General features: G+C 41.9%; 1 protein-coding gene across 1 annotated transcript in view; it reads left to right on the top strand.

Moving 5' to 3' along the window:
- GDA (guanine deaminase) overlaps positions 1-2698 on the top strand; it is a 28773-nt gene extending 26075 nt beyond the window's left edge. The window contains exons 12-14 of the mRNA XM_059833914.1: positions 336-454; positions 1559-1586; positions 2628-2698. Coding sequence (XP_059689897.1) covers positions 336-454; positions 1559-1586; positions 2628-2698 — 218 coding nt within the window. The remainder of the gene's footprint in view (positions 1-335; positions 455-1558; positions 1587-2627) is intronic.
- The last annotated feature ends 24981 nt before the right edge of the window (positions 2699-27679 follow it).

Raw genomic sequence — 27679 nt, 5'->3', positions numbered from 1 at the left:
GGCCTATACATCAGATCTGCAATGACACAAAAACAATGGAGAACATTCAAAGAATAAAAATCAAAAGAGGGGTTCAAATTGTTTTTCAGATTTCTTTTACCCTTAACAGATGCCCTTCAGAAATTCACAGAAATATACATATTTTTACTGAGAAGTTGCTTAAGAACTTAGATGCTAACATACTCACTGTTGAATTTGCTTTCATGTTTTTCCTTGAATCATCTAAATTCTTGTAGTTTTTCTTATGAACATCTCCAGTAAGTTGCCAGGTACTTCCACATGGTGGAAAGAGGCTTGCATTGAAGATCTGTTTGTAAGCTTATTTTCTTCCTCAGCTCTAGGACTAGATGACGTGATTGGAAATTTTGAGGTCGGCAAAGAATTTGATGCACTGCTAATCAACACGAAGGCTTCAGACAGCCCTTTTGACTTGTTCTCTGCTGACAGTTTTGAGGTAATCAGAACAGGATTAATGATCCAAAAAATTACTGGTAATGATGTGGGGAAGGTCCATGATACAGCCAGAATAAGTCTCTTGGGAGTTATTCCAGTTACAGGAATCGGGTATACTACACCACTGCTGTCTGTGTTTCAGCCCAAGAGGTTCAGTGGTTGATTTTTTTTTGAATCTTGCTGTCCTCAGTGACAGTCCCGTATCCCCATGAGCAAAACTGCATATAACATTTTTTAATGCATGTCTTATTAGCCCAAGCTGACAATTAGAGTTAGCTATTTGCGGTGACGAACGGCAGCCAAGAAAAACCCATTTAGTTTTAGTTAACACTTTGAGTTCAAACTCAAAAAATGTCAACCTGTTCCCATATAAAGTTTAGGTTGCCTTGATTGCACTGCTATTGTAAATTTAAGAAAGAGCTCAAGATGGCTAATTTGTGTTGAAAATACAGTTTTTTTGCAAACATATAAGCAGTATTGGCATTATGCAATGGGCACACCTTCTCATACAAACAACTTTTATGATTAAAAAAGGTAAGGAACAACAGTTACTTGAATTTACTGATGTGGCCGGACTGTCTATTGCCATCTCTATTCTGAATGTCATCATTTAATTAGAAATGCAGGCCTAAGTGGTGAGGAAATTGTTCCTTAATCTGTTTCAGCCACAATAATCTGGATTAGATTACATTCTTTAAATTTTAAATGCTTCTTCCTAATTCAAATAATTCTGGAAAAAAAATACTTGCCAGTTTAAGTCTAAAACTTTATAGCTAAGTTAGCAGTTCTTAGGACTTCAAAAATGCTTACAATTTTGTCTTTTATTTTTCAATAAATAAATGAATTTGAGAACTCTAAAAAGGAGGAAATGAAAGTATTGTGTTTTAGGCATATATTTGTATATACTGTCAAACTTGTGCAGTGTTTTCTTCAGCACCCTTACTGAAAGTTATTTATGAGAAAATGTGCAAATTAAGTTTTGCTTCTGCTGTTAGTAGGATTATTTGGCAAAAGTATTTTTATCAATTCTTTCAAGCTTCAAATAATTATGATCTGGGATAGGAGGTACTGCTTTCTGAATTTGGTTTTCTCCCTTTTTTTATAGGACACTCTCCAGAAGTTCCTGTATCTAGGTATGTTCTGATTCTCAGCCCACATAAAATTCTCTTGTTGTTTCATACATCAAAATTGCCTAATTAATGTGGAGGTTAATAATAAATTTATTTATACATAATTAAATATACATTTGTTTACAGTAATTAAATATATTTATTAGAATTGTTTATAAACATCAATGTATTAAATTAATACTTATTTACATTAGTGAAACATACATTGACTCACATTTATTAATATTTATTTATAAATACTGAGTAAGAATTAAGTGGTTTAACTTTTGTTCTTTGGGACATAGTTAAATAGTCAGTTTAACATGATTAGATGCACCAAGTTTGTCAGATTTATTACCACACCTATCTTTATCTACAGTATAAGCTAAAACATATTTCACGGTGAAGTAACACTGACATGCTAATCACCAGTTCAGAACCAGTTCAGCTCAGAAGGACTTCTGCAGACCAGTTGCCATTGTGGTTTTGTTACTCCCAAACAAAAAATATGGCCTTTAAAACAAACAAAACCCAGCCCAAACAATCTCACCCCACTAAGAGAATAGATATTCTTCACAGGGCATCGTCTGGACCAAGAGCTGTGCTGCCCATTACGTTGTTATGTAGAGGTAACTGGTGTTAGCTCTGGCCATGTTTGTATCATTCTCTAATTAGGCTTTTGCCTTCTTGAGAAGCTGGCTGAGGCAAACCAGCTTTACTGCTGCCTGGTACCTGAGTTAGTTCAGGTACTGTGCAACAATGCATTTTCTGTACAGATATATAATATTTTCAGGGTTTGAATCTACTAAATATATAGAAAACCTGACACCATTGCAGCAGCTGTATGCTATGTGTATTTCTTCAAAAAAGCATGAGTAGTTTAAACAACCATTGATCTTTGTGGTAGCCCTGACTATTTCTCTCCAAATAAACTTTCTCAGTCCTAGGAAACGGTCACTGCAAATGATGTATTCCAAAACTGATTTTGTGGATTGCATAATTTTCATTAATTAAATCAGTGCATAGATTTATGTACAAATCTCTGTTTTGACCATGTTATTTCAGGTGATGATCGGAATATTTCTGAAGTCTACGTGGCTGGAAAGCAAGTGGTTCCTTTTTCAAGTTCAGTATAAATCCATTTTCCTTTTGCAAAATACTCTGCTGATCATTCTGCATCTGATTTGGAAAAGATTAATTAAACACAGTGCCTGATCATCAGGAATGACACCTCATTTTTGTTTAATGTTTTAAAACTTGCAAACATTAGAAATTTTGTTAGACCTTTCAAGAATTACTTTACCAAAATTGTCACAGTTCTAGAGGAAATGAATATTTAAATTTCTCTGTAAAAATAGCATGTGTGCATTGGTAAGGGATTTGGTAAATACCTTAATTAAAGAGGACACCTGCTGTCCCTTTAAATAATAGTGTAGGAAGCATTAAAAAAAAGCAATGAGACTCTCATTGTCTATAATGCATCTGAATTTAAAAAAAGCCAGTGCTAGTAAATTGATTTTGCAGATAATGAATATCATGGAAGAATGCAATCTCCATAATACTATCACCAAGTATGGAAAAATCAGTGACATTTTGGGGCATTTAGAACATTTTTCAGTTTTCTTCAGGAGCTTATTTTTTTTAAAGTAATTATTCCATTTAAAACATTATTTTTTTAAGAGAAATTACATAAGAAGTGTGTATTTATAAATAAATAAGGGTCTTTATTATCAAAGAGTTCAGGTTTGTCAGTTGTCATCAGACAGAAGAGAACTGGTGGAAGAACCAAATAAGAAACGGGGCATTAGTTACAGGGAGATGGGCTGGGAGAGCAGGAGGGCTGCCTTGTTCTGTGATGCTGTCAGCTGAAACTGTATTTCTGCAGATTTTGTTCCTAAGTCTAGAAGCGGTCAGCCTGATCTTCCACCCACTCCACTGAATTACCTTCAGCTGAGTGTTGTTTAACTTGTGTTAAATTAGAAGCAGGCACTAAGATATCTGAGCAGGCTACTTGATGGCAAACAAATGAAGGGTTTTTTTCTGGACTTGAGGGAGTGCTTCATCTAGTTCAGCCTCCTGCAGAACCTTCCCAAGCTCATTTGCTCCTGACTGTTCAGGCAGGATGATACGATGTCTCCTCTCCCTTCTGTAAGGGACTGGGTTTAAAAAAATCCAAGAGAAATGGGCTATTTCTGGCCATTACCACCTTTGACTTGAGGTGGCAATTGTCACCAGAAAAAGCTTTAACATCCTCTTTTGTGTCTTTCAACGTGGCAACCATAATTCCAGCCTTGTACAATGCCAGGTAAGAAATGTAGCTGTTTTGTTTTGGAAATCTGTGCAACTTCCTTTATTAAAAAGCGTATTTCCCTACTTTTTATCAGAAATTGGGTTTTTTTGCAAGATTAGTTTGAGGAGGGTGTAGCTTCTTGTTTCTTTATTATGTTTTTGCAACACAAAGGATGTAGGCTTTAATTGCAGTGTCAGTAGAGACAGTATTATATTGAGTTACTGTAAACACATATTGAATATGATTTTAAGGCCTGCTTCAAACTCCTTTGATTTCACTAAGCTTCTTTTCACTCTTTTATCTCACTGCCTGGTGATACAAAGGCACAAGAATTCCCTCTCTTCACAAAATAAGGGAGGTCACTGCATCAAAGTCTCACTTCACGTCTACTTCTGAGAGAGTGCTTGGCCCAACATCATTGATAACTTTCTGGTTTTAAAAGCATTTTCAGAGCTTATGTACCATTATGGTTATGCCTACGTGAGACAGTATCGTGTCAAGTGGAAATGTAAAAGCACGTAAAGCAGTGTGGGTTTTTTGCCACAGCCGAGCAGCCCTGCTGAACAGCAAGGGATGTCGGCTTGCAGACACCACCCGAGTGCAGCTACACTCGGCTTGCGCTCTGAGACCTAGCTCAGGTATCTTCACAGGGCACTGCACTGTGCCGTGTGCTTGCGGAGGTACAGCCTTCATATCTGTCATGTTCAATGATTCCTAAGGGTTTAGGAGTCAAGACTTAAGGATTAAGATTTCCACATTCCATCAGGGTGTTTTCTTAACGGTTTTGTTTTTCATGTGTCCCAACCACCTATACAGTAGCACACTTGCTTGGCAAATACAATCTTCAGCTCTTTAACTTGGTTTCCTGATTCAGGGAGCATTTTTCCTCATGAATTTTGACATGAATTTAATTGACCAAATTTCACGTTCCAAAACCAAAGATCTGCGAGACACATGTTTTAATCCTCCCAGTTACTCTTTGAAATTATTTTTAGGGAGTTGCATGGTTTTCAGCTTTGGCTTTCCTGCAAGATTGTTTTCTGGGGTGGAGAAAGATTATACAGCCTTGTGTACAATGTATGTTTGTGCCCTACTTCTTAGCTTCCAGAGCTTTGAATTAAATCAACGCTTTTATTTTAGTGGTAGTCTTAACTGTCTCTGACTTCATTGTTTTCCCACTATTTTGTAGTGTTGTTAAGAATGGGTTTTGGCATTTCTTCTTAAAAGATTTGTGGGGGAGGAGGTGTTGCTTATTTGCAGACTGGGAAAACCGAAAAACCTTAACAAGTTCAACACTGTACTGGTGGCCCAGTTACAAAGGGACACCCTAGGATAACTGCTGCCAATGAGCTTTGTATCTGAATATTGGCAGCACCATGAAGAGTTTGATTTTTGTTAAATTCAGGCACAAGGTAGGAACTCAGCCTCTTAATTATAGCTTTACTAGTGTCTAGTACCCAGACACCACCCAGACTTAGAAAGAGAGAATCAAGTTTTCAAGAATCTCAGCTGGGAGACAAGCTCTGCCTGCACGTAGCACCATGGGCTGCCTGCAGCACCCTGCAATGCCCAAGACTGGGAGGAGCAAGGACCAAGATGGATAGTATTACACTAAATCCTGAGGTGCTTAGGGGTAAAGGAAAGAAGCCCGAATTCAATGTGAAAGGAAGCCAGTGGACGAATTAATATAACAAGTAAACTGGGAGCTACTTTCAACAGCAGCACCTTAAATAGAATTGAATGCAGAAAGACTGTAATGCCAGAAAAAAAAGTCCTCTGAGGTAGTCCCAAAAGCTTGTTCAGTCGAAAATGGCTTACACACATAAATCAAAAAACAGTTTTAGGAGATGCAGAGGATGTAGTAGCCAAACTTCTCTGAAGCAATTTTGGGAAAGTCACTGAGGATCCCACTGTGACGTTTCGGTCCTTGGGACTCTCTGGCTACGTGTGGATTGCTAAGATACTTGGTGCAGTTGGGGAGGATGAGTCAATGAAAGCAGTTACTGCTGAGACTCAGTACATCTATATGCAGTTTAAGACTACATATGGTCTGTTTCCTTGGATAAATGTCCCCACTGCATACGCAGTTCGAAGCAGGCCAAATAATTGGTTCAGACTCTTAACGTCTCTTTTAGAGGTTGGAGTATATTTGGCATGCCGCTGAGCCTCCACTGTAGTTTCCTCCAAAATAAACTCAATCCTTGTGTACCAAAACCACCCTGCAAACTGAACCAAGGTTCAATAAGGGAGGATGATTGGGAGTTCACTTCAGAACAGCACTACTGTCTCAATCCAAAATGCTAATGGAGGCTAGGACTAGGACTATTCCCCCTCCATCCTCATTGTCACAGAACTTAGTAGCTGAAGACAAATTAAAACAACCCTCTTCCTCCCTCTTCAAAAAAAAAAAACCAAACCAAAAAAGGGAAGTAAAAATTAGGTAACCAAACAGGGGAGAAGAGTAGGTGGAAGAAAAGAAAGGGATAATTTTCAGTCAGTATAAATTGACACAGTACTACTGACTTAAGATAAAACCTCTGGAAAAATGTACATGCAGCTGTTTCCAGATGTCACTTCCCATTAGTTCTCTTGCCAGTTTGTGGATGGGATCTTTGTTTCTTAACGTGTTTTTTTGTTCAATGTTAGCACACCATTCAGACAAAGGGAAAAAAAGGGTAGTTTGTGGAAAGCTTGCTTGTTGGGACAATATGCTTAATGTGTTCTATGTTAAGATGAGCACATATTTATTATAAATGGAATGTATTTGAATTACTGTTATACGTTGATCTCATTGTGTCACTTCAGGTTTTGATTATTAATGAAATGCTAGTATTGCCTATGCATTATGCAGCATTATTTGAATTATTCATGTGTGGTAAGTGGAGTTCTGCACTTTAAAATGTTGCCTTGGCCTAATGTTTATATTTATTCTGTGATTTTTGTGCAATCAGAAAGCTTTGTAGGGGGAAAAAATGTGTATTTGTTCACTGTACTGAACAGTTTCAGTATTGTAAGTGGACTTCCCGTTAGAAAAAGAAATGTTAAAATGACCCTGTTTAAAAGTCTGTGCCTGATTATACACTCATGAACAAAAAAATTATAATGGTTTTATTAAAGCCAACATGAATAGTAATGTTTTAATTCAAAAATATTTACAGAGAAATATATTTTTTTATTTTAATCATGATTATGCAGTGCGGATTAGCAAAGGGGAATAATTCTTGCTAAATAGCTACTGTTCTGCTGAGCCAAGGAGAATGTAACTATTCTTGATTATACATTTATAAAGAATATGCAAGTCGTGAAAAATAAAAAGCCCAAGTTCTTTCAAAGAATATCCCAGTTTTAAAAGGAAAAGATACTAACAACATTGCTCAAACAAGCTGTTAAAAATATTATTTTAAGCATTTTCAGGAACAATCCATAATAGATGATACAGTAGACAGCTTTTGAAAATTTGAGAAAGGACTGGGAAAAAAAAATGAATTTGAGGAGATATTTTAAAAGGGTGGTAGCAGAGTACAAAATAACGCAAAGTAGAAAGAAGGTAGATCAGAGGAACTCATAAAAAAGAGATGACATGTCAGTAAAGTTTTAGGTGGGAATGCTCAGAAAAGATACGTTTTCAGGGAATGTTATGTTACGTCATGGACCTCATTCCTTCTGAAAGCCACTGAGGCCCAATAACTGAGCAGATTTCCAAAGCAGTTACTTACATGCTTAATAATACAAGCCCAAATAATTGTAGCTAATCATATCATAGCTACATAACACTTTTCAACCTCTCAACCTCTACTTCAAGATTTAAATAAAAATTACCTGTAACAACTCCAGAAGAAAGCTAATGCAAGGGCACATTATGCTTTATCTCCAGATGTCCTATGAAACACTTGGCATTGGCCAGGTCAGAGACTTGAACTAGTCTGGTCCCAGGGAAGAATCTCTGCTCCTACATGCCCCAAATGCTGTCCCCTGTTGTGTGCCCGTGGCGCAGTGACGACTGAGTCTGACACAGGAAGACAAGCATCTGGTGTGACTAGAGTAACTAAAAATAGCCTGTTCTAAAAATCAGGTTGTTTTGAAGTTAAGCACACTGCAGAGAGCACAGCACGTTTTAAATTACACATGCACATACCTAACAGTGAACTTCTAGGTACTAGGAACTTTGGCTTAAAGCTGGTTTTCTTTTAAGCTCTTGTACTATATGTGCAACAACTCATGCTTCTCTCAACAGACAAGTCAGCAAATGACATCTGCAAGGCTCTCTGTATAAAAAACAATAACAAGGGCAACAAAAACAATTATTGGGAAGCCAAAAGGACATCAGCAACATCAACAACAATCTGTTGTGTAAAGTTAATAGAACTGTGAGTTTTTCTCGAAAGGCTGAGCAATGTTTGTGAAGGGCAAGTTTCCTGGAAATTTCAGTGGAAATTCTTTCTTGGAAAATGCCCTGAATCAGAGTGTGCTCCAACCAATGAGGTCCCCTGTGGCTTCTGCAGAGGCAGTCACTTCTACAGAAGTGAATGCAATAGTCATGCCTGGACTCATACTTCCTCCCCCAGTCAGGACTCAGAAGTGTGTATTCGCTTTAATTCTGGCTTTAATTTGTGGTTTCTCGCACACTTGGTTTTAGTTTGAAAATAACTATGCTGAATGAGTGGAGTTGGGAGAAAGGTAAGGCTAAAAGGCAATCTTACACCCGCCTGCCTAACACTTCAACTCAGAAGATTTGTCCCATCAGGTAGATGTGATTATGTTTGCACAGCTCTTAGACTCAGTCATTTGGCTTAATGACTTGAGTTAGCTAGTAACAATTAAACCCAGCCAAGACCAGGACATAAACTGTGAGCAGCTGACACAAACATAAAAGTGTTTTACCTTGATCTGCACTTAAGGCTTTGCTTGGCCAAGTGCTCCTAGGCACATTTAGGCACAAAAACTCCCTGGAGATAAGCCTTCAGGAGAAGGGAGCAGTGTTAGTGACAACCGAAGGCTTTGATCTCTGTGTCCTATCTGGCCTTGTGGCTTTGGAGCTGGGTTGTGTGTTCCTTTAACAGCTTTTGCTGATGAAGCTTTTAAAAAGCGGTTGCACATACACCTCAGCTGAGGAAGTTTGCAGCCCTTGCTTCAAGATGAACCTTCTTTCCCCAAAGGAGAGTTCACGTCTCACTGGAGCAAGCTTTTCTGATTGTGGTCCTTGGTTTTGTCTGCTTGTCGCCTGTTGTGCTTAAGTTCTTGTTCTTTCGTTTGTGAAAAATGCCTAACTGGAGTTAATGTTGTTGAATTTATCCTTCCTGTTGCACTCGTGTAGTTTCAAGGAAGATCAATGTATTAGGAAAAATGGTATATGCGATTTCCACTGTTCTGCTTGGTTTTGATCACACTAAATGGGAAGTCATGTACTGTTGAAACAAAATAAAGAGGCCTTGTGTTTACACCAACCCTCATCTTTTTCTGTGTTTGACTTTGGAGGAGAGAAAGAAAGGTGGCAAGCTGACTAATGAAGATTTGCAGTGAAGAGCATAATACACAGCAAAGAGTTGGAGATGAACAGAACTTACCTCTTCCCTGGGGAACTCGGCCACACACATCATAGGGGTTTGCAAACTCTGCTTAGTATGCATAACGTTATTTTAAGGGATCTTTCTTCCAGATTCAAAACTCTTACAGCTTTTGATGTTACCTTTATTACCAGATTTGTTGGCTTGACAAATCAAAGCCAGTGTTTCAGTAAGCTTTTTATTATTTTTGTGTCTGAGTAGACTATCCTGAAATGCTTTCTTGTGCTTGGTAACAAGCATACAGAGTCACATCTCCTTTAATGTGTTTTTCTTAATTTTCTTACTTTTCAAAGCTTAGGCATAAAAATGTCTGCAGTCCAAGCAGCTTTGAAACTCATTGGAAGTGGTTTTCCTTAAAACAAAAACTACCATAGGAGAACCACTAATTACACACTGAGGAATTTTATGCTGAAATTTTGAGAATTATGTGCAAGTTACTACCAATTTATGCAAAATTATGTGTACAAGAAATAAAGCTTTCTGTATTTTCATCAATGAACTTATCAGCAGAAGTCATGCAAACTACAAAGAAAAGACAAGTGAAAGAAAATTTCTTTATAGCTACTGTTCTTAATAGAAGGGCCCATTTAGGCTTTCAGCATAGGAATTCTGCTACTTAACATTTTATTTTGGAAAATAGCAGTAAGAAATGCTTTTGTGACATTTTGCTAGAGTATTATGTTGAGACTTACCTATTTAAAGCAGTAAAAACCCCAGATGTGAGCATAGTTGTTATGGTATAGAGGGTTTGTGAGCCAGTTTGAAAATCTGAGAGCCTTTGGATACGTTGTTAGTAAATATCAGGCTACAATTACCTGTTTCACTACAATGAGTTGATGCAGGCACAGTGTGCACAAGTGAACACAGAATTTGCAAGCTTAAAAAAAAGCCATTGAATAATCATGAACACATTACCAGTGTAATTTTCATCAGTCTTCTCCCATGGCTATTAAGAAGAATACAAAGACTCTTCTTGGTTTGGGATCAGATACTGAATCATTTATAACTGAGCTTAATAGGTTTATAGTTCATGAGTTAAGAGCATAGTTAAAATGCAAAACGAAGTTGCTTGCCCTATACTTGTACTCTGTAATTAGCTGTCTTCCTTCCAAAATAATGAGTTTGTGACTGCATTCTTGCATTAATTCTAAATAAAACTGTCCTTTAGGAATGAACCTAAAAATATGGCTAGAAATGCCATGAAATCCAGATGAAATATGAGTGGTGCCTTTTTCTTTCATATTTTGTCCTAGAGGTGCCATTTCAAAATATAAAAGGTATTTTGCTTCTTAGAACCTGGAAGTATTAAAACGGTAGCTACAGTTTCATCTCAGCCCCCACTTCAAGAAATCTCAACCTCCCAGCACACTGGTGAAGGTTCACAGCTCTAAGAAATCCAACTCCTCTGATAATTCATACAGAATATCAATTCCAGCCAGCTGTGGGCAGTGCTAATGCTCGTTGTATTAACTCAGTGCTGTAAAAATTGTTCCCTGAGCTTTTGTTTTTGAGGAGGAGTCACCATTGTTGTATTTTTATGGCTTGTGAAACAGCAAACAGATGTGCCAAACAAGAACAGCACTGTCTTGCAGCTTATGCCATCCAGCACTGAGCAATCCTCCCTACCCCAGCTGAGGGGCTACATATGCTGGGGGCATTTCCAGCATTGTTGTACAAAGATTCACATGCTCTGAGGGGTAATTGAAGGAAAAGAGAAGAGTTTGAACTGTGTGAAGAAGGTGCTGTTACAGAAAGAGAGATTCACAGATTTTTAAGCCTAAACCTGTAAGGAAACAAACTGTTGCAATCTGCTGCTCTGACCTGTCCAGGCCCTGAGAGAGGGGTCGCTGAGGGATCCCATGAGGCCATGTCTTCATCACGTACCCGCCTGTGGGGCTGAAAGTCTCAGTGAAGGTCAGGAGATGCACAGAGCAGCTTGGAGTGACTAGGGCTAGAGTTGTTCCAGGCACAGTAGGTAAGAACAGCATGACACCACGCACATGCTGAATGCTCACTGTCTCAGCTTATTATGCGGGCTTGTTCCCCCAAGTGTGGTGCTGTGCTGTGCTGATCTCTGTGCTAACAGTTTTGGAGGTTGCTTGGACACCCCGTCGCTCAGCCAGCCTCCGTGAGCAGCCCAAACTCTCACAGGAGGCCTGTCAGAGAGCAGCCAGCTGAGCACAGTGCCCCCATCACTAGGGCATCCTCACCTCCATGCCATCTCAGGCACCCTCACCTCAACACCATCTCAAACTGTCAAATTAAAATTGCTGTATTTGCACTTCTGATACAAAAGCCATCTCAAAGTGGTTCATGTGCACAGGCAGCTCTCGGCTGCATCTCTGCCTGGTTTGGGAGCTGCTGCTGCCCTGTAGGTGCCACATCTGGCTGTAGGTGCTGATTTGGGACCTAGACAAGGTGAGGTGGGACGTGGCATGAGCAACGTTCATAAACCCCTGCACTTCAGGTTTTTTCTCCCTTTAAAAAGAACAGTGGTTGGTAATACTACCCCTGCTTTGTAAAACCCTTTGAGGAGTTGCAGGGGAAAGGGAAAGGGTAAAGGAGAAGAAAATAAGGGAGAAAAAGGAAAGCGAGAACAAAATAAATAATGAAAGGAAGAGCGGGAGGGAAAAAATGGAAGAAACAAGCCTTTTCCTCTCATTTTTCCATACTGTATTTCCAAGGCTGTATATTACACAGGTGTTTCGGTCCAGGGGGAGCAGCCCAGAGGTAGGGGCAGTGGGGGGCTGTGAGTGGAGGGTGGTACCCCCCTGCGCTGCTTTCCCCCTATCCCTGCACAGCCCCACTGCCTCTTCTACTGGAGCATGTCTCCTCGAGGCTAGGCTGCCAGGGTATCCACAGTCTTCCTAGCCCCCGTCGAGCCACAGCCCTCGGATAATGCCCCCTCACAGTACCAACTGCCATCACCTTTCGTGGGCATCTCCACACCCTCAAAGTACAGTGCACCACCTAGAGAAGCAACTGCTTGCGAGCAACGTGCAGCCATTGCCCTACATGCTTACCGCCATTTCACACTTGACTCCAGTGACATATAAACCTTCCATGAGAAAAGTCTGACCCATACAGATAGTTGGAGTAATAGCTGAAATCCAAGGCAAAGCTATGAGAGTCTTAGGTGCTACACTGTCTGACAGTTGTAGTACTTCTTTGAACAGCCCGCCAGCCTTCTTGCAGTGTTGAGATCTGCGCTGCAGAAGAGGACACAGCCTGCCCAAAGGAAAGCTCAGTTCCTTGGTCTTTAGGCCACGAAACTTACATTTAAATTAAAACCACTACAACAAGAAACAAACAAGACCAGTAATGTGGACCCTCTAGGATCTGTGGAGTTAGCTGATCGTTATTGTCCAAAGAGCAGATGCTACACGGGCTGCAATGCTGAAGGCTATAGCCTGTGAAAGCACAAAACACGTGCAAGTGTGTGAATCACCAGCACCATCATATGTGTGTGGCTGCAGGATCTGTGCCAGGCTTTGTGGTTGAACTCCCCTACAGGACACATAGCAGTAGGCTCCAGTGAGCTTGTGTTTGGAGCTGACCCTCTTTATGATTTTCTAGGTCTTTCCTGCAAAAGTGTGATTTAATTTAAAGTGCCTGGAATTGGTTGGGTAACCTTCTCCCACAAAGAGCGATGCTGCTGAGTGAGAAAAAGGTAGATGCAATTTTAAGGTGGTGAAAAAAGAAGCAGGCAGTAAGAGCTGCAGGATGGGAGAAGGAATGGTAAAGCCCATTTCTACCTTTCTGCCTCCTCCTGTTCCCCACCTGTGCACATCATCAGTGCCGTTCGCCTTTAATGCAGACTCAGGAAAACTTATTCTAGATAATTTTCCCTTGAAAGACTGCTTAATGATGGCCTGTGAGCTCAAGGAAGGCCTCTACAGGGTCACAGCACCACCAGGCTGATAGCACTGACTCCCTCCCAAATTAGTCCCTTCCTTTCAGAAAAGTTAATGATGTAGCGCATTTCTAGGAGGAAACCCCAGAGTGCACGTCGATGCAGATTGCTAAGAGTGTAGGAATAGACCAGGTAGAAAATCTCCTCTGAAGAGACGTCCCTGCTGGGCTGGCGCCTGCCCGGCCTCTGGTCCCGCGCACCGGCAGCCCTCCTGCCGCGTCTGCCTCTCCCGGGCGGGCAGGAGGGCCTCAGCGGGCCTCCCCCTGCCCAGCTAACGACGGTGTGCCCTCTGCGAGGCGTGGACGGCTTTCTCCCTCCGAGGAGGGGAAGCTTAAGGGAGAAGACCAAACCCAGTACAAACGCTAGTTTTCCTCATGGGTGGAAGAGGTCAGCCAGCTCTTCTAGTCCTTTTATTGAGTGCAACTGTGGTCTCCAAGAAAGGCTATTTTTATAGCAATGTTCTGGCATTTTTGCTCCCTTTTAACCCCAAACGAGAAAGATGAAGTCAAACAGGAAGAATGGATTACAATGGAATTTATGTTATATGTGCTTTTAGGAACGTCTTGAAACCCTGCTTGAGTAAAGAGTGTCTGTTGTTAATGCTGGCAGGGGTAGCTTTTGTTTGTAGCCAGGATGGTAAACTGTAATGAGAGATGCAAGCATTCTGGCACAACTGACTGTGCAGAAAGAACGAGACACACTATTGGTACAGTAAAACTCAAAACTTTGTGAAACACAGGAAAGTAAATGTCCTTACCTCATTATCATGTCACCTCATTAAACTGATCATGGGTATGGAGGCCACAAAGGCAGGATGTAAACCACGGGGACAGTGGAGTCCAGGGCACCCTCCCTGCTCCTCACCCGGGCACAGGCTGGGCTTGGGCTCACCTCAAATGATGGTGGCAGTTTGCAGAGGGAGAGCCCTCCAGGGAGAAGGCACTGCAGAAATTGACCAGTTCGCCACCAAACACGTGGCCACCTACCCCTGGTTACCCCAAATACAAACAGCAAAGATGCAAGATGATTCTTCTTCGCACTCAGCAACATCAGCTCGGCTTTTCCCTGCAAAAAGAGACAGGTGATTGCCCTGCTTGCAACATTCAGCATAGAGCTGCTTGTAAAATTCAATGTGAAACGTTTTCTGGTGGAAAAATGCCTTTTGACAAAAGTGTTGTTTCCAATATTTCATCAATTCCAGTGGCACTTGGCCACCATTTAGATAAAATGTTCTTCAGTAGGAATTTTCACAACTGGCAAGATGTATCCAGCATTGGCTTCAAGTGAAATAGTTCGTATCTCTAAGCAACAAAGTGAGGTAATTCCTCAACTAAGAGATCATGGGAACAGTTGTTTTCTGTATCCCTGCATCAGCCTGGAGTAACTTTTCTGGAATGCTGAAAAACAGCTGCTCCTCTGATTAGTTCATGAAGTGTCACTTCTAGAATACCCACCACATCCAGCTTAGGCTGTCAGCAGCAGACAGTTGCTGCAAGCTAATGGTTGCTTAGTGGCCTCTGCTAACTGAAATGCAACTGAACGGAAAGAAAAAATAAAGAAAAAAAAGGAAGGAAGGGAGAAACAAAGAAAGTAAAATTTCACTCATTGCAAATAGAATTTATTTTCTTCTGGGAAATGTTACCTATAAATCCTGCTGGGCATATTAGGCTGTTGTGGGACTGACTAGACATCAAGGTGGCTTGAAAAACTCCCACTCTTACACAATAACTCTCTGTGAATCCACAGAGGACTTCAGCCATCACACTGATGACCCTGGCCCTTCCATCTTCAGACCAAAAAACACCACCCCTTTCTCATTTATTTAAAATAATCAATTTGGAAAAAACTACAGCAAATGGGAGTGGGCTCAGGAACTCCAGAGCTGTTGACAGTGTTACAGTCTTCATGTGGGGAGCAGGTATGTCCTCAATGGCACACCAGCCGCTGCTCGCTGCATCCGTCTTCCTGCAGAGATAACTGCGCTCTTCCTTACGCAAGGATGTAAAAGGGACTGAGCTGGGTCAGACCAAAGGTTTGTCTAGCACAACTGTCCTATTTCTAGTAAGGTTGATAAACATGGACGTGCAGGAGACCAGTAGGACACAACACAAGCCTTCCCTCGTAGCCTCCCCCGCTTTCAGCCAACAAGTCAAAGAAGTTTAAAGCCAACATTGCAGCAGGGAAGTTTGGTTTAGCTCATTAGCTTGTCTAATCCCTTCCTGAAACATTGACATCATTGTTGCTCTCCGTAACATCAGTGACTGTGAGTCGTACCTGTTCATTATGTGTTGGGTGGCACAATAATTTCTTCTGTTTGTTTTAACCTGGCTGTCTGAACACATCCCTGTTTCCCAGACTGCAGGCTATAGTGAATAATGTAGTCTCACCTTTTCCATTAGCATCACTGTCCGTAAAATCGGTTTCAAGGAAAAGTAGGACTGTTTTGTGCTTCTTATCATTTTGGCTCAGATTTATCAAAAGGGTGTTTCCATGTATTTATTTTGCAGTTTGATTCAACAGAGAAGGCTTAGGCCTGGACAGCAAATTACACGTGAAGTAAACTGGGCTGGTTTCACGGAAAGCATGGAGTAACAGCCAGTCCTACCTATCCCCAAATAAAACAGACCATTTCATAGAGCAAGAAGCAGCAGAACATTTTGTACATGTTGTGCAAGGGCCAAACAGCTTGGGATTTGCCTGCTGCCACAGAAATATCTGGTCTCTCCGTGCCAAGGCTGATAGACACGTTAGTTGGGCATTGCTGAAGGACGGCATCAGATTCAGGGCTGGCCAGACTTTAGAAAAAATATTGTACAGCTGATGTCCTTATCTTGATCCAAGACTGATTAACAGTATCAAGTGCCCACATTTTCTTCCTCCCTGTACAAATGTGGTGTGTGGGATGAGAGCTGCTATGAAGAAGGCAGCAGTAATGTATGCCAGGGCATAGAAAGAGGGGGGAGAAGCAAGAGGAGTATATTTTCTGTCTATCCACTGGCCCTTACTTACATAAAACCTAATTCTTAAAAAAGATCCTTTCCAACAGAAAAGGAGTACAGTAAGAACACAGTTATTTTACCCTGCTAATAAGGACATGAGAGGAACAGGTATCATAGCAGACAGCGGTGTCTCCCTTCACAACTCCTTCCAGAGGTGTTTTGTGAGTTCCTGCTGATGTGCAGTCTGTGAACACTACCAAAATTTTACATTCTGGGACAAATTTAAAAATCTGTGTCAAACTATAGACATACTTGATTTCTGACCCCAGCAAACTCAAAGTTAAAATAGCTTGACTGCAAATAGATGCACGAAGTGCAGAATATCCCTTTGGATCATTATTCATACTCAGTTCTGTTATTCGCATGAGCACTCAGAACAATTACATTTTGTTTTCTAAATTGTCCTCCGAGTACAATTAGGTAAACATTCAGATACTGTGGTGGCAAATGTGGGATGGATGGATGAACTGCATGATGTTAGTATATAGCAAGCATAAGCATTTGTAACTTGCTTTCTAAACCCAAGATTACGATGCAACCCCAACATCCTCATAGACACAAAGACCATGAAAATTTCAGCTGGCCTTCTCTTGTGGAAGAAGGTTACAAAACCAAGGTCCTAGACATTACCTAGAATTACTTTGTAATAACCGCTACAGTCCTTTAATAAGACTTACTCATCCTTTTGCACTAGAGGGCAAGAAAATCAGCATGGCCGCATTGCTTTTTCTGTCTTTGGCAGAGCCCAGGAAGGACCAGCTGGCCGCTGCTGCTTCTCTGCCAAGAGAAGGGATATAATGATGTGCATCTCCCTCGGCCTTGAGGATTTACCTGCCAGCTCTGCCCCTCTCTGGAGAAAAGAAAGCCACCGCTGACAGCTTGCAAAGGTCTAAACAGCCTGCTCTGATAGGCAGTGAAAGGTTGCATAATATTACTCTCCTCAGTAATGTCCGTGCTGCTTTGGGAGAGTTAAACCTTTCTGCAGGAGTAATTTTACCAACCACTTCCAGCCTCAACAGCATGGTAAAATGTTTATAAAGGGGACTCTTGCCTGTTCAGCAAAGAACTTTCATCAGTGTTCTGGACTGGGACTCTGGGGACAATGGTCGTGTGAGCTGCGAGGTCAGCCCCGACGTCCCCTTTGAGCTCCACTCCTCCTTCCGCAACTACTACACGCTGGTCACTACGCAGGCACTGGACCGGGAGGTTGTGCCCGAGTACAACATAAGCATCACAGCACGGGACATGGGCTCGCCAGCCCTGCTGACCCGCAGCGTCCTCACCATCCCAGAACACTGCACCCTAGTTACTAATGTCGCCTAAGTAATTGCTTTGGGTGGTTCTGTTATTTAGCCAGGCTTCTGAAGTGTTAATAGCGTATGTGATGTTAGTGCTAAACGCACTGAACTGTCTCTTGCATTTGCTGAGGTGGTGATTCACTGAGTTCACTAAATCTCTACACGTTTCACTCCAAAATATGAAGGCTGAGGTCATAGATTTCAAAGAGGTATTCAATAAGCAGATTCCTCCATTGCCCACAAAAATGCATACTAATAATCAGAGAAAATTAAGTATGAGCATGATTTGTGTGGTGTCTCTCACAGGCATAAATAGCTCCCACTCCACTCTGCATTTCCCTTGGTCCGCCCTGTGCAGAGCGTGATCACTCTTAGGGAACTGTGGCCTTTTCAATACTAAAATAATAATTGGACATGACACCAGAGGTTAAAATATTTGTACACCGAACTTTGAGACTCCTATTTTAACATTTTATCTTATCATCATAAAAATAGAACAAATGGTCCTATTTATTGCTGCTTGCATGTCAGATCACCTAAACATGACCTAAAACTCCTGGTTGCAAACCTCTATAAAATCATAAAACAGACAGGGAAAAAAAAAGAACTTCCCCCTTTCCCTGCCAAGAAATAATTTCCTTTGTATTGTCTCATATTTTTTGTGGTGTTCCCCTTGCAGTTTGCATGGGCAGTCAGGAAAACCTTCACTGTAAAATGTCACAAGTCAGGTCAGATATGGGCAACATTCATGCAGAGGCCCTATAAAGGACAATCACATATTGCAGAAATTCTGTCTTCATCGCTTTTAAAGGAAAAACGTAACTTTGAAAATCAAAAAAGGGACCAGAGGCACAACACTCCCTCACTGGAGCGATCCGCATGGCAGCTTGCAAGGCTTTGTGCAGGCTTTTGTGGCACATTTGTGCCTCGCCTCATTTGTGCCTTGCCTCTGAGCATAGGTAAAGCGAGGTCAGCATCCCTTGGGGAAATTCTATCTTCCCTGGCACTTGCAGTGAGTGCGGGAGTATGAGACTGCTTGTGCTGGAGCAACGCTGGTGGGGGGACGTTGTCCTGTCCCCATGCAGGCTCAGCTCCGCCTGGCCGACTCCAAGCATTTTCTCCATCTTTTAGCCACTTGCCCCAGCATCCTGGGGACCAGCAGAGGCAGTGCCATGGGCATAAATGCTTCCCTGCTTTGTGGTGGACCTGTCAGGGGCTGGGCTGATCTAGAGAGGGCCTGGCAGCTGGCCGCATCCACACACTACCGAAACTCTGCATCCAGCATCAGTGGTGGTGTGGCATAGACAGCCCCTGGGGCGCCATGAAAAACCCTGCACTTTGGATAGCCTTTTGGGCTACTTAAAGTCCCCCTGAGCTCTGGTGCTCAGCAGGATACGGTCGAAGCTGTCCAATTTCATGGAGCTTGGCACTAGCAGTGCAGATAAAATAAACACGCCTCCCCAAAATATTCGCTTGGCCCTGAAATCTTGTTCTGGGACTAGCTGATGTGCCTGATGATTTCTTTAACTAAAAAAACGGGGTAGCTTTGTCCTTAGTTTGTAGCCTTGGGAAAGGGGAACCTTAAGATGCCAGTTAGTTTCTTTTGTTTTAATTTCCTTCTAAATGCAATTTCCTTATATTGAAATTCCTTGTAAATATGCGGGGGGGGGGGGGGTTGGAAACAAAGGTTATTATTCAGATGCTGAGTCACTGAAGGGAGAGGCTTGCTGTGGCTGGAGGAGGCATTGCTGGGACGGGACAGGATGGGCTGGGGGTGGCACGACAGCAGGTATGGTTAGGACTCCCACAGCCCTGCCAGCCAGCCTGGGACTGCTGGAGGGGCACAGGCAGCCGAACCAGGCTGCTGGGAGGGATGGCAGCCGGGACTCCCGCTCACATGGGGAGGGCTCAACCCGCAGCAGGGAGACGCTGCCGTGCTGTCCCGGCCACCCTTTCTCTCCAGCAGATTTTGTGAAGTGCTGGGACCTACCTGGCAATGACTTTTGGACGTGTCAGCGGCGAGCAGAGGCACAGGGAAGACTGTGGTTAGCCACAGGTTATTTTAAGCTGAATCAGAGTCCTGAGCTGGTTGTGTAACTACCTCTGTGGGCTGAGAACGGCTCTTTCCTTGAAGTAGGAAATAAAAAAGCTATGCACTAGGCTTGTGGCTGTAACCTTGCATACACAAAATGTTTTAAAAAAGCAAAAGCATGCATCTGATCTCTGAAAATCACAAGGCTTTGCTCCTCTACGCACATCACTCAGACAACTGAGGTGGGAGAGCAAGGGGCAGGGATTTTCAGATCTGGCTCTCATCTAGAACAGATCAGTGCACCAACGAGGTGTGTTCGAACAACAGAATTTTAAAAAACCACAGTGACCAAGTTTGGGAAAACACAGGGATTTCATACAAACCCTTTGCCTGTACTCCACCTAACTAAATTGCATTTGATTAAAAAAAATAAACAGAAGCCAGCAACTTAACTGATGCTAGTAAAACATGCCCTAAAAACATGCATAGTTAGCAGAAAAAAAGTGGGAGTTACCCTGACTGCTTAGGACTTGCAGTCAATAGTGACATTCTTGTGTCAGCTTTTTTAAAAATAGCCCTCTATTTGTAGCGCAAAACAGCATACTACTTATACTCAGAAGCAGGCTGTGCATATACTAACTTTCTTTTTCCAGTACTAATAAGCTCTGCAAATACAGGTTCTTGGCATAACCTTTTACCATGGTTAGTTGAAAAATAACACCCTCCCCAGCAGTTTTTCAAATTATGTGAACTGCTTTAAGAAAATCACAGGCAGGTTTTCTGCAGACTGTTAAAGTGCTACCAGGAGGAGAGGGGGATGAAATGAAAGAGAAAAGCAAAGGCCAGCCAGGAGTTAGTTATGGAGTAAGGGTGTTCCTGAGGTCTGGGAGCAGAAGTGTAGCAGAGTAAGGGTATTCTTGCCTTTTGCTGCTTTTATTGTTTGGCGTGGGTGTGACACAGTTGTTTCCTGAGCTGAAGTGCCAGCAATTGAAGATTTTTAATAGCCTGATCGAGGACAAAGTGTGGTGGTGGGTGGATTTTAGCCTCCATAGCCTACTGGAGCACACAGGTGTTTTGGGGCAGTGTTTGGTGTAAGGTAAAAATAGGAACGGTTACCTCCAGGCCGCCTCCGTTTTTGCCCGCTGGCACAATGTGGTGGAGGTGTGGCTTGTGTAGCCCCTGCTCGAGCCCCAGCCAAAGGGCTGCTGCATCTCCCCTGGCCCTGCCAGCCCTCGGGGAGGGGGAGAAGCTGTTGCCACCCCAGAGCTTGGAGGCACCCTTGAAGAAGCAAGGAGAGCTGGGTCTGGAACCTGGCACTGTCACTGCTGCCTTATTACTCAGCCAGCGGCAGTTTAGGACACGGGTGATGTGCTCCTCTCACTGAAAGATGGGTTTGGTCTGCACTTGGGGCATCCCCAGATGTGTTACCTCTGCTTCTGGCAGCACAACTCACCCACCCTCTCTGTGAGCTGTGGTATTGCCCTTTAAAATGTGGCTTTTTAACTTGGCTCACTGGGACAAAAACAAACCAGGGAGCAACTTCATATGTTAGGGTGGAGGGGGTGAAAAACTAGGGCTGTAAGAGAGTCAAGCAGCTGGTGGCAGTAGCCTGGTAATATGGCTCAGGGGGAGCCAGGACTGCAGGGCTGTGTCCTTGCTGACCCCTTCCGTGCTTCGTCCTCACCTCTGTGCATTGGGGACAGCAACCCTTCTCCACCACTGCAAAGGGCTCTGGGAAACAAAGAGGAAGAGGTCTGTAAAAGTCCTAAAGTTATTATTCACTGATATAACCTTTGGTCTCCAGCAGCTATTTGCAGATGAGAGTTAAATGCCTCTATTTACTGAAGGCTGGTCGACACTGAGAAATGACTCTGCGCTGACCTGTGATTCACCCTCACCAGATGACAAACCATTAAACACAACCACCTCTGCCTATGTGAAATGCTGAGTAAATTAACTCGTACCTCAAGGCCACTTCCTAACATAGTATGTTTTCCAAACTCTGGCTTAGAAATTCTTGCTGAGGAGCAAGTGAATTATTCCCACTGTTTGTCCTTTATTTACTTCCAGATGCTTACATGTAAGAGACGAAATTACTAAAGGCAGCAAAAATATCACCTCAAATCAACAATAAATCCATTTCTGCAACCTGCAGGTGATAGGGCTCAGACTCAGCTAGCAAACCTGGAAGCCATGATGGCAAATGACAACCTTTGCACCACTGCTACATGCTTGAAGCTACCAGCCAATTCGTCTCGGCACCGAGACCAAAACTGCAATTCCTCAGCAGCCCGTGCAAATCCGTATGTGGTGGTCTCACCTCTCCTGCCTGTCCCTGCCTCCTCCTTGCTCTACATCTGGTACTTGGTGAACCTTCCATGAGCTGTTGTGGTGACTGAACTGGCAGCAAAACATCCAAGTCTTTGGTCCTACAAGGTCAGTCAGAAGGTGAGCTTCTATTAGAAATACGCAAATCCATATGGCTATTATCCATCAGATGAGTTCAGTATAGCAATCAAAGAAACCAGCTCAGTCTCACTCTGAAGACTGTAACCAGACTGAAAGGGATCAAGTTTTTTCCAGGGTGATAAACCTAGTTTTCCCTCATAAATCCCATGCTACTTAAAATACAACTAAGGAATATCTACTTTAGCCTAATCCTGTTTAAACCTAGTCTGACCTGGTCTCCCAGAAGCATTATCAAAGTCAAATGGTCCTGTGTACAAACCGTTTCACAGGCTCTCTTGGGAACTCAAGACATGTTCATCATGTGCCCAACTTCTCACTGACCTAGTAAAGTAAGCTTCAATCAAATCTACAGTAAAAATGCTGTCTGCTCAAGAAAAATCCTCATCAGCAAATAAGGCAGCTTGGGTGGGTTTTAAACAATATAAATGTACAGTATGGTAAAGAGTAGATAAACAGGAATGAGGAACAGTGAATTAATTGCTTTCCTTTTCCTCAGATCTGTGCTACAATCTCGGTGATATTATGAGTGAAGATTCAGTGGGACTTCATCCTGTCTTACAACATTGCAAAATCACCAATCAGGCAAAAATACTAGAAAGGGGCACAGCAGGTCTCCCAAGATGAAAGGTCTGAGCTGTAGGGAGCATTTCCCCACCTACATGTTTGCCATGCAGTAGCTGGGCAAACACCTTGTGCTTCTAACACCTCTTTCACAACAGAGCACACCAACAAGCTGATAAACACCGCCACCAGAAAGCTGTCAGAAAACAAAATACATTAACTACATGTAAAGACCACTGTCAGTGAAATCTGAAAATAAAGTCAAGCAATAAAGATAAGTCCAAACACACATCTCTAAATATGCCTGGCTAACATTCAATGGTACCTTTCAGATGCTGGATAAAGGGACTGAAATGCCTATGGTTGCAGTGGGAAAATGAAGCTGAAAGAAAAGTTGTGCTGTGAGCAGGGCCCCATACTGAATCGTGGCTTCAGTTTATCCTTTAGGTCATGTTGCTTCCGTTTATATTGAATTCATTGTTGTACCATCAGAAGGAGCTATAGGACGAACCTTGAAACACACGAACCACGAAGAGCGTGTTAAAAGTGAGTTACCATCAACAGTGCTCACAGCCCTATCAAAACAACCTCAAAAGCCTAATAAAACTCCCATACAAAGCGTACTAAAACTGTTGATTTTTCCCTAACAGGAAACCAAATCATGGTGAGGCTGGCTGGCTGTGGATATGGAGGAGAGTAAAACCAATTCAGACGCAGCCACCTTTTAAAGCAGCTTAGCAAGTGAAGCGGTGGGCAGCTAAGGTGTCTTGAGTCCAGTTAGGTAAGTACATTTGGCTATTACACAGTCAGTGACTCTAACTCTTTCCTTGGATGTAAACATTTTTCAGGAGCAACACAGCCTTGGTGGTTCATTTAGCAAACATGGCACTGGTCTATCATTAGGGAAGGTCATCTTACACTGATATTTGGGCTGGTCTTATACAGAGATGGTCACTTTAGAAATAGAGTATATGACATTGCAAACATCAGGCTTGTGTTCAGTTGAATCATTTGAGATACGGAATGTGAACTGGAGGAAAAATGAAAAAGATGAAGGCACTTTGTATTTTATATATAAATTCCTTGATACACACATAACCCCCATACATATTTAAAAAAAAAAAATACATGCACCACAATTAAAAAAGCAAACAAAACAAAGTAAGAACTTACTCCACAATCAAGTAACGTAATTGAGAAATGTTGTCACCTGTCTATGGATTAAAAATAGCATCACGCTGCGATGGCAGTCATTTAGCATTAGAGGTATCCTGACGGGAACTAGGAAGGACAAGGTGGGCTCTGGAAATGCCTTTGCTTGGCAGGGGCCATGGGTAACTTCACTGTGAAATGCCTGCAGAGAGGGAGGCACTTCACCCTACAACCCTCCCAGGTGCCCATATGGTCAGTTAAGTGCAAGACTTAACCTGCCTTGGGTCAGGACTAATTACACAATGTAGTCTACCCTGCATGCTTGTACTTAGGTGCAAGAGTAGATGTAATTATCCTACTTACTGTCTCTCCATAATAAATAAACCTCAGTTTGTGATAACCAGGCTTATTGCTACTCGGGAATAAATGCTGTGAGTTGGTTGTAGACATGGGGAGAAAAAAGGCTAGGACTACAAGGAGGTTTAGTAAAGATACAGATCTCTTTCTTAGGGGGCTTGAGACAAAGTAACAGTCACACGAGAAACCCAACTTCTAACATTGCTAGAATACTGGCCAGGACCTTACAGGAAAGAAGCACGCACTGAAATGAAATTGGCATTAAAAAAAAATTATCTGTCATCTACATCTTACCATCTACTACAAAAGGCAAGAGTGAGACAGGGCTTCTTCAGGAAGCTGTGACTCTAGTACTTTCAATAATCAATGCTTTTTTTTTTAAATGGTACAGATTTGTATCTACACAAATAAGCAGTCAAGCCGCAATGTTTTGGGTTGTCATTGTAGGTGTTGATTCTTGCATTTATTTCTGTACTGCCATCTTTAACAGTTTTACACCTCTATTTTAATTTCATTTAAATCACAGGCTGCTGATACTCTGCTATTTTGCATCCCACATGCCAAGACTTGCTTCTTCCACTGAATTCAGTTCTTCATAGGAGTCAGAAACCTGGTACTTGGCTCTGTTTTGTTGTGCTGATGTGCCCTTTCAAGCATAAATGGTCTCTGTATTTTCTTCAGTCTAGCAAAAACCCCTGCCCAACTCTGTTTCTTCTTTGACCATCACTAAATTACTACTACAATGGGCAATTTAAAGGCTAAAGCACATTCTGCTGAAGTGTTTACAGTAGATTAAGGGGTAATTCAGGGCTGTGAAATGGCATTTAAAACTCTCTTCTGTTAGATACAGACCTCACTGTGGTGGTAACTAATCCTCACTGCACTCACAGAGAGAACTTTGCTCCTGGACTATGTTATAACATTTCCACATGTAATCACTTGCATTATTTTTCCAGCTCAGGTTTTCTAACTGTCCCCCTCAGTCAACTGTTTGGGGTTGTCATTCATTAATTGCAACGGCATCCAGATTCCTTCAGGTGTACTGCCAGAGCCCTTTGTGTCTCCTGAATCAAAGCACAGTCCCTCAAATTTCCTGGGTGTTTAATTAAGAAAAAGATCCAGGGAGTCAGTAACAGGTCATTTGTGAGAAAATGCATCTTCATTGTTTGGCTGGCTGAGAAATTAATAAAACAAACATAAAATGACACACCTATACAGAGAGCAAAGTTCCTTTTCTTACTGAATCATTGCTACTTAACACACCTGGATACTGTAAACAAACCAATTTCCCTACTTGATGGTGTTTTGTCCTTCAAGCATATACATCAGGTGATACTGTAGAGCTGCTTAGGAACACTGAGAAACTGACAGGCATTTTGACTCATTATAGACACCAGACACGAGTCAAATTCTTATTAAGTATCCTTTGAGTGACTGAGACTAACAGACATGACAAATACAAGCAAGTGTCCAAGACATGTCCTTAATACTTGTGAATAATGACCTTCCAAAACACGTGGCAGAGTAACTGATTACCAGAAGCACATTTTCAAACGGTTAAGTACCAGGAAGATAGTCAGGGCTTCTTGACCCTACGGCATCCTAAAGCACCACAACCAACCAAGTCATCTGGCAGCTCATCAGCTTCACAGCAACAGGTTGGAAACACCACAGGAAGCTCGTAATTATACTCCAAATTTCAGGTTTAACAGTAACAGGTGTCAGTAAGTTTGCAGAGAGTCCTGTGGAACATAGTATTGCACAGCCGTTAACAGTAGCTAGGCAAGTATTTCACAGATTGAAGATTACCATACAGTTTTTAGTCACCTAGCTGCTTTCATTTACTTATTTGTTTCGATGTTCCTTTTTGTTCCCTAACTAAAAAAGTCCCCATCATCTGGTAAACTTGATTGGGACAGAGGAGGACTCTTCCCAGAACACTGTATTTATGTATAAATTAAGAACACCTCAGTCTTAACAGCTAAACATTAGATGAGGATCAGCGTCATGTGAAGTGATCATGTTTCTTTCTTGGAAGATGGATATACTATTCATAGCTGTTTGTCACTTTAAACTGAAAGAACAAGTGACAGCAGCTTTATGAATGGCTCGTATTCAGACATTATAGAAGATGGACTCTTTTTCTCAAAGAGTTTTAATACTACTGTGTTAAAACTGACTGTGACTGGCAGTGCTGTGGGAGTTAACCATATATTTTAGGAATATATACCAGTCTCCAAGTTGGGCGGCACAGAGTGGGATCTGAAAGACTCTGCACCTGCATTCTTACTCTTTGCCAAGGAAGATGTACCACAGTGTTCGCACCTAAGTTTAAACACTCTCCCCCCACACACTTTGGCAATACCTGCTCTTTTTAAAAAACTTTCCCCTCCTTTGAGTGTTTAGTGAGACTCAACAGAATTAGGGCTCCAGAATGAATACAGACACTACATAAATTATTAAAAGAACAAAGCTCATACCCCACTTGTGGGCAATTTACATGTGATAGAGTTCATGATTTCACAGGACAATGAGGGATTTTTCATTCCATACTTTCCTCCACAGATCTACTGAGATCAATTATTTTAACAAGTCTTCACAAGTACAGCCTTTGTTCAGATGAAAAAGCAGACAGTGAGACTGAGACTATCATAATCATTAACTACAAGTATCAGTACTATTACCTGTCCTAAAACACTCTAGCCACAACAGCATCAAAACCAGACACATTCTCCTCCAATGTCCAGTTACAAGGTGTTCTCAGGTTCAAAAGAAAAAAGGGGAAAAAAAAAAGAGAAAAGCATTTTACACTGCAGTGGAGTAGCTGTCTTTGCTTTAATACAAAAGGTAGAAAAATGATAATTTTGGTGCTTTAAAGCAGTTCCATGATTAAGTCATAAAATTCATCCTGGAAAATGAAGTCCCAGAGCATGCCTGTGTTCCCTTAGTGGAGGTATAAACAGTGGCTGTAGATACTTATCACTTATCAGCTGACTGGTGGGATGCACATTATCCATTTCTGATACAAGCAATTTTTATGCATTATCCAGCAGTGAAGATGTCTTCCTCCAAGGCAACATGTACTGTGTGCTCTGTCCTCACTGGGAAGGATAAATCTGGCATATTTAACATCTGCATTTGGATGCTGACCCTGACAATAACTCTGCCCAAGTCTGCTGGTGAAGATGTGGACAGAATGGCATGGACAGAATGGCATAGCAGTCCACTGGTTTTAATAAAACAGATCCACTGGAAATAAGTTTTGTAGGCAAAAGAAAAAAAATCTTTGAAGTTAATTGCTAATGCTTTCCTTCACTCCCTTTAAGCACACTGTTGTTTGCTGGCATTTTTGTCGGGCCATCAGGTAGTTATCTGTATTCCAGCTGCGCGTCCAAGTTATCTTAAAAAAAAGTTGCTATATCCAAGTAAGAAATAAGGACATCTGCAGGCTTAAGCATAAAGACGACATCTATAAGAACTTA

The sequence above is a fragment of the Gavia stellata genome, chromosome Z (genome assembly GCF_030936135.1).
Source record: "Gavia stellata isolate bGavSte3 chromosome Z, bGavSte3.hap2, whole genome shotgun sequence".
NCBI lineage: Eukaryota > Metazoa > Chordata > Aves > Gaviiformes > Gaviidae > Gavia > Gavia stellata.
The sequence above is the reverse complement of the archived record's forward strand: the minus strand, read 5'-3'. Positions and strand labels throughout refer to the sequence as shown.